Source organism: Bacillus rossius, chromosome 11 (assembly GCF_032445375.1).
Source record: "Bacillus rossius redtenbacheri isolate Brsri chromosome 11, Brsri_v3, whole genome shotgun sequence".
NCBI classification, from domain to species: Eukaryota; Metazoa; Arthropoda; class Insecta; order Phasmatodea; family Bacillidae; genus Bacillus; species Bacillus rossius.
This window is the reverse complement of record NC_086338.1, coordinates 25,820,023-25,839,349: the sequence shown is the minus strand read 5'-3', so window position 1 is coordinate 25,839,349 and position 19,327 is coordinate 25,820,023. Positions and strand designations below refer to the sequence as shown.

Genomic DNA, 19,327 nt, shown 5'->3' with positions numbered 1-19,327 from the left:
TAACAGTTGATAGGCCTTTTAATGACCATCATTAATAGATACATAGATACCTGAAACAGGGGAGGTTATTTTTTCTCAAAAGTGGTGTTATTTTTCACAAAATTCAGAACAAAAAGATAGGATATTTTATTTTTATGTACACTTTTGACAGCATTTAATTTAAAAAAATCAAACGTAATGTTAATTCTATTTTGTAATTGTTTTATCTTACTACATTTTAAAATAAAGGTTCATAAAAATTCTAACTGTAAGTGTTGAATTTAGTCATCAAGACAGCATAGTGAACACTTCAACATTGCTCTTTAAGGTTATGCCTTATGTTTGTGACAACTAAGTTGTAGTGAATAAGTAACCGTTCACTGTCAACATTATGTAAAGGTCTACAAACAGCATGCAAGACTGCTAGTGCAAACTGATTATAATTTATACTTGGACTAGTCAGTACTTTCATCATATATCATCATATATATGTGCTTTTCTGTTGCAAATCTCTTGCACATCTTCTTTAAGGGTTTCGTAATCCTTGAAAATTTCAAAAAGATAGAGTTTGGGAATAGTTTTCATTTGTAAAATGACATCTTCTGACTTGTTAAGGTTCTTTGGGTTGAAACACTAATTTAAAGTCCTGAATTCTGGTGCAGAAGGGTCATTGTCCAACATCATTACCACTAGAGTAGTGTTGCGTGGCGTTCACAATGTCTGTCACTTTTTACGTGCTTTGCAACAGATTTTGATTTGATTTCTTTCAAATGTAACTCTGCAGTTGCAGTAATTGCACATTAGTGTAACGGCATCAGGTTCATAAACACCGTCACATTTAAACTCGTCAGCTTGTTGCCTTGCACTAACTTTTTTTTTTGGCATTTCTAATTAACATATAATACTGGAAATATTGATAACATTGTTTATTACATGGCCTATGTTAAAACTGCAAGCAGGCAGTTATAAAAAATAATAGTTTGCTCACTGCATCTTAAAAGACGTCGTTCAGAATGCATACGCATAAACAGCAGTAAAGAGTGTTGGAGTAGAGGAGGGAGGTGGCATGTGTAGGCCAATGAGAAAATAGTAAGAGGGGGGTGGCGGTACTCAGAATGGGAACAAAGATAGGGGAAGAGGGGAAGGGAGAAGGGTCCTGCGAAAGCTCCATTAGTGCTCTCTCCCCCATTACCTTTTTATGGGAATTCAGATGTGTTATCCTGTGTTATCTGTCACCCCGAGACATTTCACGGGCATTAAAAAAAATAAACACAGTGGTCAAAACAGCATGACCAAAGTTTCATCATACCAGCACTGATTTCCAACCTGGCACCCGAAACGTGTCTGTAAAACACAGAGCTGCGGCATCCGACATGTTGTTAATTCCGTGAGCCGGCGTCATGCCCTCTAGCGCCTAGCAGCACACTTCACTTGGGCTTCCCTCTTTTCCCTCAGAGATTAACCATTTTAAGTCTCTTTAAAATACATCCAACCAATATATCAAAAAGAAAATTATAAAAATAACTGCATAAAAACTATAACAAACATTAGTATGAAAGACCCATTTCGAGAATTAATTTTTTTTATGTGAGTGTATTTTGGTGTTATATTATATTTGTAGCTTTTTCCTTAATATAAATTTAAGGAATGAGGCAACAGAAACTTATATTCGATGAATCTAAGAATCCTTGGGATTTTTGAATTTACAAGATTCGACGTAGGATTCATATCAAGATTCATTCATAAACATTATTTTGATTACATGGCATTGAGGTTATGTTTGTTCAAGAAAACTTATGATTTGCCTGAACACACGATACTAGACTACCTTAGAAATTATTTGAAATGGTATTGAATGGTTACGTTAGGAAGTAGAACATATGAGGGTCATTCAACAAGTAACGAGACAAATCGATATAGCTTGTACACTTGTCCCATCGTTCCCTTAAGTTGCATATGCCCCTGGCATACAATTCTTGTGGCTGCTTTCTGCTTTCATAGCCACATTTGCACCTGAATATTGACTTCTTCGTTGAAGCTGAACTTTTTGCCGCGTAGAGCTTCCTTAAGGGGACCAAACAGATTAATGTCTGAGGGGGAGAGATCTGATCTGTAAGGAGGGTGTGGAAGAATCTCTCTCCCCCCCCCCCCCCCCCCCCAGTTTTTTTAATGCATTCTTGCCTTATCTCTGCTGTCATGCATTGTTGTGAAGTAAAATCACACCTTTTTCCAAAAGTCAATGGTTTAGTGCAAATTGCAGGCTTTAATTTGTTTTCCAGCATATCGGTCTAATATTGAATTTTGATTGTTCGTTGGTCTTCAAGAAAATCACATAAAATAGGGCCTTGTGATTCCCAGAAAGTTGTAAGCATCATTTTACCAGCAGATGGCTGGGTCTTGAATATTTTCCGCTTTAGATAACTTGTGTGTTTCCACTCAAGGCTTTGTCTCTTCAATTAAGGCTCGTAATGGTGAAACCATGTTTCATTGCCCATTACAATGCTTTCATAAAAAAGCTTCTTTCTCAGTGGAACATCAAGCTTTCAACTGTTAACTGATTTGAAGCCTCGTTTCTTTGTGGGTGTCCGTATGTTGTCTCGGCACCCATCTTGTGCAGGTTTTCTTGGATTGCAGTTTATTTTGAATTATGTTATGGATAGTTCCAACACTTGTAGACACTTTTGTAGCTATAATTTCTGTTGTCTCGGTTTATGGCGTCAATGTGAGATTCAAAGGAGGAAGTGGCAACTTCAACTGGTCAGCCACTTCGCTGCTTATCACCAATACTTTTTTGCAGCGATTTTTAAATTTTTCTACCCACTTGTAAATGTTAAAATGGTTTAAACAATTTTTCCCATACACTTTTACATCCTTTCATGGATATCACTACCTTTAACACCTTTTGCGACTAAAAATCTAATCACAGCACGTTGTTCTTTTGCAGTGCAACTCTCAATCATACTTGACATCTTGAACTGACTGATTTATAGGTTATGTTTACAAAATTTTATCGTACAACTGATCAGAAGTCATTGCAAGGACGCCAACTGAAACATTTGAAAGATTCAATTATTTATTAAATAAACCTTTTTGCACTACATCAATCGTTGTCTCGTTACTTTTTGAATGAGCCTCGTATATTTTATCATCTTAAATTTGTGGTAAAATATATCTTTTGTGGTAAAAATATATCTTTTTGTAAATAAACCCATGTCAACAGTGAATCACAAACATAACACAAAGGAAATAGTTAAGGACCCTAAGAACTAGTGAAATTGAAAATATACTAAATTTAAATTTTTTTAAATTTATAGCGAAATATCATCATTGAGGAGAGACAAAGTTTTACGCCAAATACAATTTTTTTCCGTATGTTGATAGACACCATTTCTGAACTAATCATGCAGCACGTCATAAATGTGTAACATAAAAGACAAATTGAGACATCTCAAATACAATACAGTATTTCTCTGTTGCTGCATGAATTAATAGTAAAGATGAATGAATGACCTATTCGTGAGAAGTTGCTCTTTGTGCTGTGCATGGCAACACAAAAGTTAAATGTCTTTTATTTTCATATCTTTGGTTATTTAGTGAATAAGGGGGCTGGGTTTGTTTGCAAGAGAGACCACTCAAATTTTACATTTATTCCAGGTTTTATGCTACCGTTTTCAAGTACATGACGTGACACGTAAAAATGCTGTACAGTAGAACCCTGTTATAATGTTTTTCAAGGGAGCACAAGAAAAAAACATTATAAGCAGGAAATCTCAATTTAGCACTTAACAATGTTTGAGCTTTGTAGCAATGGACTCACCAAGCTATGTAAACAACTTTAATGTTAAAACCAAAGATAGTATACTTGATACATGAATTTTCTGAAACAAGCCAACAATTTTTCAACTTCGTCTTGTTCCCTGGTTAAATTTTGTTTGTCTTTAAAGATACACTGCCACATATTTTGTAAAATTGTCTCACGATTCATGATGACAAATTTAAGAGTGAGAACGTCTACTCCTTCGCCACCTGAAAATGTTTAATTTTGGGATTCCTACGTATGAATGGAAAAAAAAAATTATTTGTAAGCAATAGAAAACACTTTTTGTTATGCCCTCGCTAAATGGTTGGCAACTTAATATCGTAGGACTATGTACGTGCATCTGAATACCCACTGGAATGGCAAGGAAGAGAAGAGTTGACTAAGGGTGCCAACTGACACGTAACTATGAACATTGTGTACCTTCAGTATACTGCATAAAATTGTATTTTAACAAACTTCATGTATTGTATGGCAGTGATTGTAAACATAAACATACATAAAGGAAACTTTTTATCGTAAGTGTTGGAATAATTTGGTTTTAAAACATTTTTTTCCCATTTATCAAATGAGAAAGCAAACATCATAAGCAGGAAATTACACTATTTATGAACGTTATATGCAGGAAATAAATACATTGTCCTTATGGGGGAAATATTGGGACTTTAAAAATATGACATTATAAGCAGGAAAACATTATATGCAGGAACATTATAACAGGTTTCTACTGTAATTACAAAGTGGAGAAAAAAATTTTTTTAGAAACTTTTTAAAACATGTGAAACATTATACAGAATTAATTTATGTACCTATTCTTTTGTTTACTTTTTAAATTCAAGTAATTTGTATTTTTTAAACCAAGAAATAATATATTAAACTTTGGTCGTTGGTGATTCTTGCTAGAGACCACAAAAAAAATCATGGTATGAAAAGACCTCTTTCACTGTGTTTAATGAATGATTTTGTCCGTCCTTTTGTTTAAATTTGATTTATTTGATTGTCTAATATATTGTGTATATTTGGCCCTTTTTATGCTAGAGGATAGGAAGTGATGTGCTACTTCTGTTTCAAATGACCACTTTATTGAGGAATCATAATATTAAAAAAAATGTTAATGAGCTATCAAAGATACATTCTCACTTTCTAGTTAAGCATTACTGGCACTCATTTATTTTGATGTTTTTTAGCTTGTAATACTGAAGTAATTTTAATAATACTAAAGCTCTAACTGGCTTAGTTTTATAATGCAATAAAAATAAGTTGTGTGGCCAGATATCTTAACTTTGTAATTGGAACAAAAGTATTTCCAACTAGGTTAATATGTCTAGATGTGAATCCTAAGCGTTTGTGCTGGATAAAGCATACTCTATGGAATACATTTTGCAAGTTATATTGTAAGATGTTGGTAATGTTTAGATAATGCATATGTTTACCATTTTCATAGAACAAAATTGATCCCAATAGTACAGATTGCAAAGCAATAGAACTGTAACAAAATTCTCAAAATAGTACATTTAAAAATTTGTATTTTGGAGAAATAACTGTACGGAAAAATTAGGTAATGGCTCGTGCCTAGTTATTACTTAAAAACGAATGTATAAAAAATTGTTCATCATGATTATTTTACTCTTCTCAATTTGGGGCACATAACATGATTTCCTTTGTGTGCAGGCAGTTATTCTAGGCGTGAAAGTTTGAATGCAGGTGTCCAGTTCTGTGAGCAGTTTAAGGGGGCCAATTGAAATTCAAGTACATATTTTGTCAGTTCATACTAATAGAATTGTATTACTTTTTTTTTTTTGCAGTGTGTGGTATGTTTAGAACTTATAACTATTTTTTTTATTTAGCAAAAAGTATAAATGAGTACGTATAATAAAGTCAACATGCATGGGTGACCAGCACTGCCCAGTTTTTTGTCTTTTTTACTGGAACATACATATAATTTGCTCATCCCTTACCTCAGTCCTATAAGTTTTATATTTTTTCATTTACTTTTGAAAAATTTAAAAATAAATTTGGATAGTTTTGGCTCTAAACATTAACAGATTAATATGTGCTAACTACGGTATTCTCTATGCAAGATGTCGGCCTGAAAATAAGTTGCATTTAGCTCCTAATATACTTATTTTTACCACATACTACCTGTATGCAAGAACCGTAGAACACAGACAGTCAGTTCAGACCATAGCATATTACGAAGTTTTAACAGTATGTGTAGTGACTTAGTCTAAAGCCTTTAGGTTTTCTTTAAATTAAGTAATTAATGAAAAATTAGGCACGCGGACTCACAAATTTAGGGACCCGGTACAAATAGTGGACATAAATTCTCATTCAGGTTTTTCGATGGTTTCGCCTTGTTCACTCCAAGCAATTGCTGGGATGGTTCCTTACATTAGGCCAAGGCAGAATCTTCCCTAGTATCGGTGGCCTTAATACCATGTCTGATTGTAATTTTCCCTGGTTCACTCTTGGCAAGTAGTGGGAATGTTTCACAGTAGGACAATGCTAATTCCTTCCCTAGTCTCTCTGGCGTGACTAATGACTTTGTCTGTAGTTTCCCGTAGTACACTCCAGGTAAGTGGTAGGATTGTTCCTTACAGTAGGCCAAGTCAGAGTCGTACACTAATTTCCATGGTGTGAGTAGTGTCTCTGTCCTTAATTTCCCCTAGTTCACTCCAGGCAAGTGACAGGAATGATCTTTATAGCAGGACAAGGCTGATTTCTTCCCTAGTTTTCTGGTGTGAGTAGTGTCTCTGTCCTTAATTTTCCTAAGTTCACTCCGGGCAAGTGGTGGGAATGTTCTATACAGTAGGACAAGGCTGATTTCTTTCCTAGTTTTCTGGTGTGAGTAGTGTCTCTGTCCTTAATTTTCCTAAGTTCACTCCGGGCAAGTGGTGGGAATGTTCTATACAGTAGGACAAGGCTGATTTCTTCCCTAGTTTTCTGGTGTGAGTAGTGTCTCTGTCCTTAATTTTCCTAAGTTCACTCCGGGCAAGTGGTGGGAATGTTCTATACAGTAGGACAAGGCTGATTTCTTCCCTAGTTTTCTGGTGTGAGTAGTGTCTCTGTCCTTAATTTCCCCTAGTTCACTCCAGGCAAGTGACAGGAATGATCTTTATAGCAGTACAAGGCTGATTTCTTCCCTAGTTTTCTGGTGTGAGTAGTGTCTCTGTCCTTAATTTTCCTAAGTTCACTCCGGGCAAGTGGTGGGAATGTTCTATACAGTAGGACAAGGCTGATTTCTTTCCTAGTTTCTTGTGCGTATGTTGTGTATACTTTTGTAGTTAATACAGTGTCTGTAATCTGTACAAATACACAAATAATTTGTTGAATTTTACGAAGCCATTCCAAAGCATCACTTTCAAGTACTATTACAGATTTTCATTTTATATTGTTGGTATAGATGTTTAGTTGTGAAATCAGGGAATTTTATGTATCTATTACGCAAACAAACATACTTAATGTTGCTTTTGAAATATTGAATCCAGTATCATTTTGCTTGTAGGTTTTTGCTTTTGGTATGTATTGTAAAAAATATTTTGGGTTTATTTAAGAGTTTCACATACAAATATATAATCTAATTTTACATGTATTTTTATTGAATTAAGGAAGAAATTGCATGTGTTTTGCTGTTTTCATCATCTTTGTTTAAAGCAACTTATGGTTAACTTACGAATGAAGTGTGTTATAAAAACAAATTGAATCCCAGGTAGATTGAAAAATAAACCATGCAATGCTTGCTTTATCAAATAATAGTGAGAAGGTAAATTTTGTTTAAGTACTTAACATAAATATAATTCTTGAAACACGTGTATTTTTTTAATAATAAGTGGTTGGTAAATCTGTCTTAAATTATTTTAAGAGTTTAGCTCATTGTATAGGAGTGAGTGTTATTTAATATGTAGTCTAGTATATGTTATAAACTTTAACTTGTTTTTTTGTAAGTCTGTTATTTTACAAATAAATAAAATTACTGGTGGGTCTGCCTGAAAGTTGGCAGCATTTGTTCAATGGCTTTTTCAGATGTACTGTTTAAAAATTTCCCAGTCTTATTAAATTGTCATCTTTCTATGAAGATGACCACAGGTCATGCAAAAAATGTCTGGAATTTTTTGGTGTGGAAGTTGTAAAAATTTTAAAACTAATGTAATAATAAGGAGTTTGAAATGTTAAGAAAGAGGAATTTGGTTTCAATTGAGGACTCTGAAGTATTGTCGTGTTGCGTGCTTGGTGCTCGTATACACATGAAGGAGAGTGTACGCTACTGAGGCGGAGCGTTGCCGTAGTGTGTGCAATGTCTGGCCGCGACCGCCAGGTTGAGAGCTGTGTAGTGGTTAGAGTGGGATGTGCTTGGTTGTCAATGACCAATACTCAGCTCGTACTGCCGGCACCGACACTGCGGACGGGGCTTCACCCACTCCACTTTATATTCCACCAGCGGATTGAGTCCAAGGTAGGCCAGCAACACTTCTACTATGTTATGTTTTGACCATGTGAACAACGTGCAAACCACTCTTCATATCTCGTATTTTCCACATTCAGCCTCGTAGCCGTGTCGTTGCTAGGATCTGTGTTGGTTGATAAGGAAGGCAAAAGGGTTTGGTGGCGTTCGTTGATCCTGCCCAGCATTGGTGAGTTTCACTCATTTTATGTTCATTTTGATCATTTTATTGATTTATATTATTTATGGTGTATAAACTTTTTAACTTTCGTCCATGATTATTATTTGTACAGTTTTGTAGAATTTTATCATCTGAAGTGTATGTGCTTATTATTATTGTTTAAATTTATATTCAAATAATGTAGTAGTTAATTATGTGCCTAAGAAACTATGAGTGATGGAAAACTCACGGTTCCTGTACTGTAGTCCGAGTCGGAACCTTGTGTCAAGTGGTTGCATGTCATTAGCAGTGGAGCAAAATGTAGTTCTCAGTAACGGCCAGCTTCATTTGGGTGAGTTTTGAATGTATCATGGTTATCAATGCTATAATTTTATTGAAAGTGCCAAGATAGGAATGATAGATATAGTTGTGATTGTTTTATATATATAAGTATATGTATATTTATATAGGAATTTATTGTTAATTTATTTTTTATATTGGGTGCAGTTAAAAATAGTTATTTTTTAAAATAAAAATTTAACTTTGTAATGGTGTTTCTAAGATTTTATTGACTGTAAGAAACTGTGTATTTCGACAGTTGTAATAATGTTAAAATACATTACTTAATGTCAAGGCTGATAAGATTATTATTTTGACTTGCAGAAGTATTTGTAAATTGTTGTTCTTGAAATAGTTAGCATTGTAGAACTTTGCAGAATAGTTCGGATGTATCAATTTCTGCTTGTTGAGATGATATTCGTAAGTACTGGTGAAAAACTGTAAACCAAAACTTGTTGTCTTATTACAGACTGGCATCCACTTGAAACTAACAGTTACCAAACACATTATACAGTAAAGCTGTTCAATCCGGTATTACACAGCTCGGCACCTTCGGTAGTCTGGCACCAACAAAGCAGCTCGCGTTCAGATCTTCTCAATGGATTCCGGAATTTGCCCTTGGCTGATGGATCACACTGCGCTGTCGGCAGTTGTAGTTCGCTCAGAGAGTATGGTTACTGTTAGTTTTCATTGCAGTACAATTCCACAATTTCATATCCTGCGCTCCCTTTAAAAATACATTAACGCTTGATAAGCCAGCACGGCTGTGCTCCCAGCGTGCCGTAATAAAGACTTTCACTGCAGTTCCTGGGAGTCATACGACAGGAGCCAATTTTTTTATCCGAAAAATTTTGCAACAGCAAAAAAATTTATTTTCTATATTTAAATAACAATATAAATGCTGGGCTATTAATTTTGTAAAAAAAGCTCATCTTTGTAACAAAATAAAGTAACCAAAATGCTGTTCACAGAAAATACTTGTTAAACCATTAAAAAGTAGCCTATATGTTTAAAATGTTCAAAAAACTGAAAGGCAATTTTTAAGAGGTTGAAACTGTCAGTTCTCAGTTTTAGCAAGCTAACCATACTAGAGCTGAGAGGACTGTTTGACTACAGCACATCTGTTTGTTATGTATAAAAACTTATTTGTTTTAAAACAATGGTATCATTTTAAAACTTTTAGTCCCACCGAGCCAGTGAAGTTTGAGGTCAAGCATTTTCATATTAGGTAGATTTAAAAGAAATACTACCAATTGTAGCCGTTATCAATGGTGTGACTTTCTGAAAAGTCTTATATAGTTTTTCGTTTCATGGTTCCTAGACCCCAAAACAAAATTGTTATAGATATACATCTATCACAATTTTGTGGACAAGATAACTGTCACAATTTTTCACAAATCACTTTCAAACTGATGCACATAAATCTAGAAGTGGAAAATCTCTGTCGAGTTCTTTAATGGGCAATATCCGACCAAAGGGGTAGAAATGGGGAAATTTTTTTAAAAAACATAAAAATTGCTAAATCCCATAATATGGAAAATATTACATATGTGGCAACGTATTATAACTCGTAGGAGCATTAAGTTAAAAACATTCAAAATATTTTATTTTCATTTCAAATGAACAAATATTTAATCAATCATTTTGTAATATTGGAGAACATAAATATGTCATGTACATTAAGTTCTTAAAATGTTCCAGAAGTTTATAGAAATTTCCAAAATATTTCCAGAAGAAATAGGTACTTCGAAATATACCTACGCCTGTAAACTGTGCTGAAATTGATTTTTTTGTAATTATGCTGTTTATCAGTTTTATCTGATTCTTTTTTATTATTTAATTAGGCCTGTGTGAAAATCTGTATTTTTTTTGTTTGAATTTATATGAATGCAAAATTATTCAATTAAAATAATGCAAGTCAATAGCAGAGGGTCCGTGTTAATCTGATGAACAACACACATAACAGTTGTGCCAAGCGTCTCCTGGTAGACCACTCTTTTCTAGTTCACTCTACTCTCACACACCATGTTGATTTTGTTATTTTTCTTGTCTTTACTTTTATTTAAGGGCAATTTTTATAAATTTTAACAATATACCCCCCTTGCATTCGTTATTCTGTCACAAATATTTCCATCAGATATTTACTAAGTGTAAATATATTGGGTGTAAATGTCATGCATAACTTTTTACACCCGTTATATTACACTTAGGAGGATAGCTGTTGAAAATATTTGTGACAGAACAATGAATGCAAGGCCGTTTTGTGTTGAATTTACAGCAGTTGCCTTTACTTGCTACTGCTGACAAAATGAAAACTAAACGTGCATCTGAGACGAGCCTTAAGGGCACACACTCCACAGGTGCCGTTCAGGAACATAAGTCCATATAGAAGGGAGAAGATAGCCATACTGTTTAATTTTATTCTTGTTTTGTTGAGATTATTTCGTATACAGAATATATAGAGAATAGATATAATTCTAAATATATAGTATCTATACATACTCTCTCAGAAATTGTGAGTGTACAGTGCTTGTAAGATATTGCAGTTTGAAGAATGGATAAATATTGCAAAGGTACATTACAGTCCCTCAACGGGCCAAGTGTTAGTGTTGAACAGGCTTTGCCAAGCCTTGGAGCCATGTGCGCCAGAACTTGCAGCACTTCGGACCTTGCACTCACTGACCCTGCATACGGGCCATCTCAGAGCTTCAGCCAGTATTACAGAACATAACTTATAGGCAGCTTTTTGTGGACATTCTTGAATAGGAGGCTACACCTCCCTTCCACGTCCAGGAGAAGAACATTCGAAAAGTTAGTAAATTATGGTCGTAGTTAACTTAGGGTTTTGTGTCGTGGATGTGGAGGCCTTGCCTCAATGGCGTTGCCCAATCAGAAGGCGGGCTGCGGTGGCAACTCAGAAGCTACCCAGTCCGGCCCGCTGGGGAAGCAGAGAGCCCGCGTCATTGTGGAGACAGTGAGTGGTAGCAGCCGTGAGTAGCCTCACAGGTCTGGATTGCCAACAGCAGTGGCAAACACAGATACCAGTCAACCGGGAGCCACGCATCACGTGGGACGGTGAATAGAGCATCCTTCGTGTTGTACTTCCCTTCCCTCTAGTGCTTCTGTAGTTGCTGTCAGCCTGCCGAGACTTGTAGGCAGGTTGGCAAGAGATGCGCTTCATGTCTGTCTGTTACGTCGTCAGTCTACTGGTGCAGTCGTGGTGCAAGGGTGGACCGGTCCCTGGGCTTTTGCCTAGGTACTGGAACCTGGCCGGCCTGCCATGGCGTAGGGATGCATACCTTTCACTGTGACATTTAGCTGTTAGCATTGGTATTTGCCAAGTGAAGCTGGAATTGTTTGCTTTGTTTGTGATGAGTCTGAAGGAGTCATCATTGGTGCTCATGCAACCTTATGGTTTTGGCCTCTTGTGATTAGTAGCGCTTAAACATGGTGTTAGTAGTTCCTGGAAAGGTGTAAATAAATTAAGTTTACTTTGGGTTCATCAAATTCGTTTGGGCATTGTATACCTAATGCTGTAATGCAGTTGGTTTATTGTAGTTTTATTAAAATTGGAATTAGAACGCTTTGTGATTTTGCTTATTGTAATTTGACATGTCATAAAACCAACTTTTATTTTCATGAAAACCAGTTTCTCTCCATCATATCATGATTAAAACGATTAAAAGTTTCTTAGTCAAAAAATATAATCTTTTAATTTTAAATAGTTTTCAACAATATGATAATATACGTTAGCCATTTTCAGAAATAGTTATTTGAGAGTGCAACCACTGTATTTAAAATTGTGACATTTGGTTTGGATGTCTGTTAGGTTACAAACTGAAAAAGTCTGTATCCTAAAATGTAATTTAGTTTTTTCTAGATTAGGGGTATATTTAGTTCTGTTCAATGTTTGTAAAGTTTGTCTAATGGGTTTATTCACTACACAAAATGCAAGTACAGTTTAGTACAGTACCAGTGTATTAATTGTATGCACAATTAATAAAATTATAGTACATCTGATTCAGAAAACATAGTTTTTAAACTAAACGTTATTTTACAGTAGGGCCATTTGCTCATTCCACATAAACTGAGTCTTAAAATTAAAATATGATATTATTATGAAGCCAGTACTTATAATTATTCTTTGTATGTAAACATGTTGAATGATTACAATCTAAAGAAAAAATAAAATAAATTCTCTATTATTTTTAAACTCTCAAATTTTGTAGTTATTGTTGACTATCAAACACGCTAAATAGTAGTAAAGTTCAACAATATATTAAATCATCATTAACCATATTTGTTTTTATTTTAGTATAGTGATAAGATTAAAGATTGAATATTATAATTCAACAGAACTGTAGTTTTCTAGTAAGAAATTGAAAAGTAGCCAGCTTTTTTAAAGTCGCACCCATAACAAAAATTGCACAAAAGTTTAGTTATTATTTAATATTTTTGTTTTATGAGCCTTTGTGAAAGTAAGAACATGTGGTATGTACTTTTGTTTCAAAATTGTTGATTTCAAGTATTATTGTTGAAAAAATTGCTTTACGGGTGTGACGGTTAAAATGTTATGGTTGTGACTAATGTAGTTGAGGCATGTAATATGTTATTCATCACTTTAATTCTCTTGGTAAAACATAATACATCATGTCAGTTTGTTCTCAAATCGTGATTTTTTGTATTTATTAACCTGTTCTGTTATTAACATTAAATATAAAAATTTGCTGCTTCTGCTTTTACTGCAAAATTTATATTATATTGAGTTAATAAGTAGGATTGAAAAACTTTGTGTAGGCGTATTTAGTATCTAACTGAAACTATTTAGAATATACACAAATGGTCATAACATAGCCAGCATAACTTTTTTTTTTGCATTTTTCTTTTAACTTAAAGTAACAAGAAATAGTGGCACTAAAGTACTTACTGTACATATTACCTCATGATAGTTTTTGAAATACTCTCATAGTACTAACTGCAAAATAGGTTACAATCCTTACCTACAGCACTTAGATTTGCAAATTAATTTTATAACTTATATTATTAGAATTTGTCTAACTTATTAAAAATAAATAGAATGAACTCGTTCTAATTGTATTATGAAGCACAAGGAAACTAAAATATGTTTGTCCAGTTGCATTGCAATAAAAGACTTTAAATTTGGAATGTTAATTTGGAACATTAAAATAAAAAACATTTTTTCACATCGACATTTTTTAGTGCTATTTTTTCGCACCGAAATATCATTTTAGTGCCATTTTAAAAATTCAAGTTTGTTATTGCCCTGTACACTAAACGTCAAGTACAGGAATATCCTGGGTGTTTGTACGATAATATTGTGCTTATGCTTGGTGGGTGAAATAGCAGTGCCTTAACAATTAATTTGCCCAACATGTATGAGTTTATTTGCGGTAACTATGGTGCATCTGTGGTAGTTTTTTTGTTTCTGTAGTAACCCGTGTTTATCCGTCTATTGTTCATTGGTCTTCACTTTACAATCACTTGTGTCATTACATATTATTTTTAGCTAGGCGGATGGTAAAATAGACGTTTATTTATAACTTTTATTTTTTCTCAATGATGCACTGTATAAATAATAATTATGTGGAAAAGGATATTCGAACTCCATTTTAAGAAATAGTTGTTACTGCAGTGAATTCTACAAAATTTTGAGTAAGGCGTTTTCATAGACGTTATATTTTTTGTGTTAAAATAAATAAAATTATGATGACGATGCGCTAAATAACCGCAAATATGTCCAAACAAAAATGAATATCATGAATACACTGTATGTAAAATCAGCTGCGATTGCTATCAAATTCAATACAGTAGAGTCTCGCTAACCGGACCCCGCTACATCCGGTTAATTCGGACGGATCTAAAAAGGATAATAAGAAAATACATTTTTAAGAGAGGGTCCTCTTGCCCTCAGTTGCTGGGAATCTTACCGCTATTTTTCCGCTCATCGTCTGTTTTCCTAGAAGTGACTCACTCTATACCTGCGAGTGGTTTTGTTTTGTTCCCTTCAGTCGATGGTTACTCGTGCTGGTGATAGGTGCTCGTGACAGTTATTTTTATTCAGTGTGAGTGTTGTATTGTGTGCACTTATTAAGAGCAACGTAATGGCTACTAACGTAAGAAAGTGTCTGTAACAATGAAGCAAAAATACCAAGTCTTATTTCGGATTGATGTGGGTGATTCATTAACTAGAATCGCGCAAGATTTAGGAGTGGGAAAACAAACTGTTTCTGATTGGGAAAAAAAAAAATTGGAAAGAAATTGAAGATTTTTGTGCCAAAATGGTAAGTAAGGACAGTCTGGGTAACAGAAGCACGTTAAAAAAAAACCCCAAAAAAATGAAACTTTAGACGAGGCTTTGTACATTTGGTTTTGCCAACAACGTGAACAAGTCGTTCCCCTGTCGGGTGTAACATTACAAGCGTTCATGCTCAAACTCAACGAAAAATTAAATGTAAATTAATTGTGAATTTAATGTATTCTATTATTTATTAGTTACATACACGTGTACTTAGTTTCTTAAGTAGTTTATAATATAAAACAGTTGATTTTTAAGCATAAAGATTTTTTCTTTAGCATATAAAACTTGTTTTTGATACATTTTAAAGTTGATTACGGTTAATCCGGACTTTCGGTGATCCAGACAGGATCCGGTCCGGACAAGTCCGGATTAGCGAGACACTACTGTACTTAATTTTCAACATTGTTAATAAAAAAAAACAGTGTCGCATGCTGAAGTATTTAAATTGTAACAAATACCTTTTTTAATGAGTTCTGGATCAACTAATCACATTTTCTACTAAACTTTATTGTACAAACTTCACAATTACTAGGTGTATAATTCTAGATGACTCCAGGTTTGTATTAGAGATGTTTCATGAGAGTATTATCATCTTCCTAGACCAAACAGCAAACTTTTTTTGAGCATTGAATTTAGTCTTGAGTCGAGTTCTTGAGACTTTACTCAACTCAAAATTTCGGATACTCATTCACCCCTATTTTTTTAAATTAATAAATGATATGGATGTATCAATTAACATGTATAAAATATAGGACCTTACAAATCCCAGGCGCTAGGTTACCATGATGCCTAACTTTTCCTTGCTGGCGACCAGCTTATGCCAAGATACAATTTTACAATTGTTTTTTTTTTTTTTTTTTTAAATCAGCCAAATATTTTGGCTCACATTCATGGAATGAGAAAACTTAAGAAAGTTTTCCATAAGACATAGTTTTGACATGAACCCCTTTTCACAGTCACAATTTTGCAAGCGCTATGGGCCCCCTCAGTGAGGGACTTCTTAATTCCAGGGGGAGCCCCCCTCCCCCACCCCATCCCTGCTGGTATCCACGCCCATGAAATCTAATACAAATATTAAATTATTTGTCTTTGCATTTGAAAATCCGAGTATTCACACACACATATAATTAATTAATTTTCATATTTGTGGGGTTACCACATGCTGTAACATTAAAAGTTGAAGGTTTGGCACTTAAAATGTTGTGACATAGTTTCTTTTTCTTTAACATATTATTAATAAATGGTCAACTTAAAATTTTAGGAAAGTAATGACATATTCTCATAACACATAATACATTATATTATATGTATACAAATATGAGTAAATTCACAAAATAATGCCTTTATAATCTAAATGTAATTTACTGTTACTTGTAATTATTAAAATGAAAATGGGAGGTAAGTGTAAGGATATGTAGTAACTGTTTGCTTTTCAGCGTTAAGTCTGGAAGCTGGAGAAGAGCTAATGTGGGTGAGTAAGAGCCATCTTGAATTGTTGTGAGTGACTCAGGTTGCAGTTTCAGACCGACGAGCTGAACTGTCCCAGGCTTGTGTACTACTTGCTCATGCAGTGCTGCCAGCCACAGTGACATTACTTACGTTACTCTTCGTTTACAATTTGGGAAGTTGGGAAGTGGCTTCAGTCAAAAACTGCTGCTTGCTAACATCGTTCTTTATGCTTCTATAGAAAATTAATAAATGATAGATTTATGTGAATGTTTAAATTCCCGAATACCTTGCAGTGATATCTGAGGTTAAAAGATTGTAATCAATTAACCTTTAATTGTTTTCAGATTCGAATTTGTTCATTAAAGCATTCTGCATGCAAGCTATAAACATTTAAAGTCGCATATCTCCATGGAAAAACTTTCTGTTAAAGACATTAGAGCGTAAAACATACTTTTCATTTGATGTCAAATTTATTTTTATGAAGCAGATTAGACAACTAGTATGATTTTTAATATGATGTCTACCCCCCTTTGCCAGCCATTTCGCCTCGCCGGTAGTTTCAGTGTCTCGCTCAATCCTTGGTCAGGTGCTCCTAGCGGACTAACTAAAAGTGCTTCTCGTTCAAAGCTGTTCTGCCCACACCCTGCCCACACCTTCCGGTGTCGTCAGTCCGCAAACACCCGACTCGGGTCAGCGTTCCAGAAGCACGTCAAGTTGAAGCTATACTGGATTAGCTCGTGTATTTTTGATTGACTGAAGTGTTGCGGGAAAAGGTATTCATGCGATACCACTGCTGGCAGCAGCTCTGCATGTGCACTGATCTTGACTTTGACAGGAACCGCTCGAGTCGTAGTGTCGGCCGGTCGGAACCGCTGCTCTGTGGAAGACCAGCCGGAGGAAGGTTAAGGATTTAACTTCAGTAAATCTGCACTTGTTTCCTTTTGATGTGCGTCGTTTGGCAAGACTTTCTATGTATGTATGTATTCAAGTGTGCAAATTGGATGTTTCAACATTGTCAGCATTGCTGCTTAGCTCCTCGTGTGATGACATTGGTGGTGTGTTGTTACTAGGAGGTTGGTTACTTTGTAATCAAGTGTCACATTGTAATGATGCAATTTTTGTAAGGGTTTAATGGAACATTGGGGTTAGCACATTTTGGTTTTGAGTCGCAAAGTTAAAAATTTATTTAATTATTTTATTTTAGTCAGTTTGATATTTGCTATGACTTGTTTGAAACGGTCTGGTTTGTGGAACGGCAGAGTTGTCTTGCAGGCTGCTGTGAGCTAGTGGGGAATGTGGGTCTGGTGTGGCGAGAGAGGCGTGATGCATGCTTGCTGTTGGTGTGCAGAAGCAGGAGGAAGAGAAGGAGGAGGAGCGGGAGAGGCGCAGGAAGGAGAAGGAGCTGGAAGACAGAGACAGAGAGAAGAGGCACCGCGAGAGGGAGAAAGAGCGTGAGAAGGAGAAGGACAAAGACAAGGACAAGGAGAAAGACAAGGAGAAGGAGAAGGGGCGGTCCAAGACACGCTCCCGCTCTCCCACGCACAGCCCGGCCTCCGAGAGCACCAAGTCTCGCAACAAGACGCGCGAACGTCGCCGCTCCCACTCCAGGTAACTGTCGACCACCGACTCTGTGTTTGTTGTAATGGTCTGACTGAACAAGACTGTGAGTTGCGTTGCCTCGGAACTTGCAAAAAAATTTTTACTACAATAGGTTTTACCATAAGTATTTTTAATTTAATAGTCACTTCCATTCATGTCATTATGTCAGCCAACTAACATTATTCATTTGGTGAAGAATATTTCTGATGATGATGTGTGATGAACCTTTGAAATTCAAGAAATCAACAAATATTTAACCAACATTACAAATAGAAATTAAATGATAAATTTCGCTCTTTCCAACCTTATTTTTATGAAACTTTGTAGGCAATTTGTGATAAAGTCTCTACTGAAGAGTAAATGAAAGTTAGTTGCAAAGAGTATGACGTGCCGGGTGGTGAATGCCGTCCGGACGATGGCACGTGTGGTCGTGCAGAGAAGCTTGTGTGAGGTTACGAGCACGGTGACGTACCAACGGGTGTGTGAAGCAAAAAAAAAAAATTTATTATGTTTCTTTAACAAATTTTCACAACCGTCGAGTTCCGTCAGTTTTAAAAAAAAATGAATTAGATGTTCTTGGTTCAAACAGCTAAAATTATCAAGGTAAATCAATGTAACTAGTTGATGTGTCGTAAATAAAAGTAAATTGCGTCTGTAACTAAAGTAGGTGTATTTTAGACCTAATGTGAGTGCGGCAGAGCCGTTGCAGGGTACAATTATTATTATACATACATTGATCACATTTTTATCCTACTAGACTATTAAATTATTCTAGAATGCTTGGAATTCTTTGTGTATGTATGCAACAAGTTTATCCAGTTCAAAACAAAACAAAAAAAAAACTCATTCAAAGTTAGTGTAGTGTATCAACAATTTGTTTTATATCATGTAAACGATTCAATAATTCTATATGTTTCTGTTGAAAGTTAAGTTGTGGTAAGTTCAAATTAAGTAAAAATTATGTATTAAGCCAGGATTGAAAGCACTCAGTGAGCGTGGACCACTGAGTGTTGATGAAACATTACTACATCAGAGACTAACGTTTATATAAAATTTAATGCCCTGAAAGAATTCCAAACAGATATTTACTATTCAATAGTCTTGGGATCCCGAGAGTTAATTTAAATTAATTAGTTTAGTTATTCTAATAATTATAGAACAAGAGATTCAGATTTGGATTTAAATTATGACGCTGGTAAGTCTTTCAGGCGAAAATCAATGGTT

At 35.0% G+C, this 19,327-nt stretch overlaps 1 protein-coding gene across 1 annotated transcript in view; it reads left to right on the top strand.

The window, feature by feature from the left end:
* The window catches only part of LOC134536711 (RNA-binding protein 25-like), a 91,642-nt gene that overhangs the window by 33,638 nt on the left and 38,677 nt on the right, over positions 1-19,327 (top strand). The window contains exon 10 of the mRNA XM_063376581.1: positions 17,853-18,112. Coding sequence (XP_063232651.1) covers positions 17,853-18,112 — 260 coding nt within the window. The remainder of the gene's footprint in view (positions 1-17,852; positions 18,113-19,327) is intronic.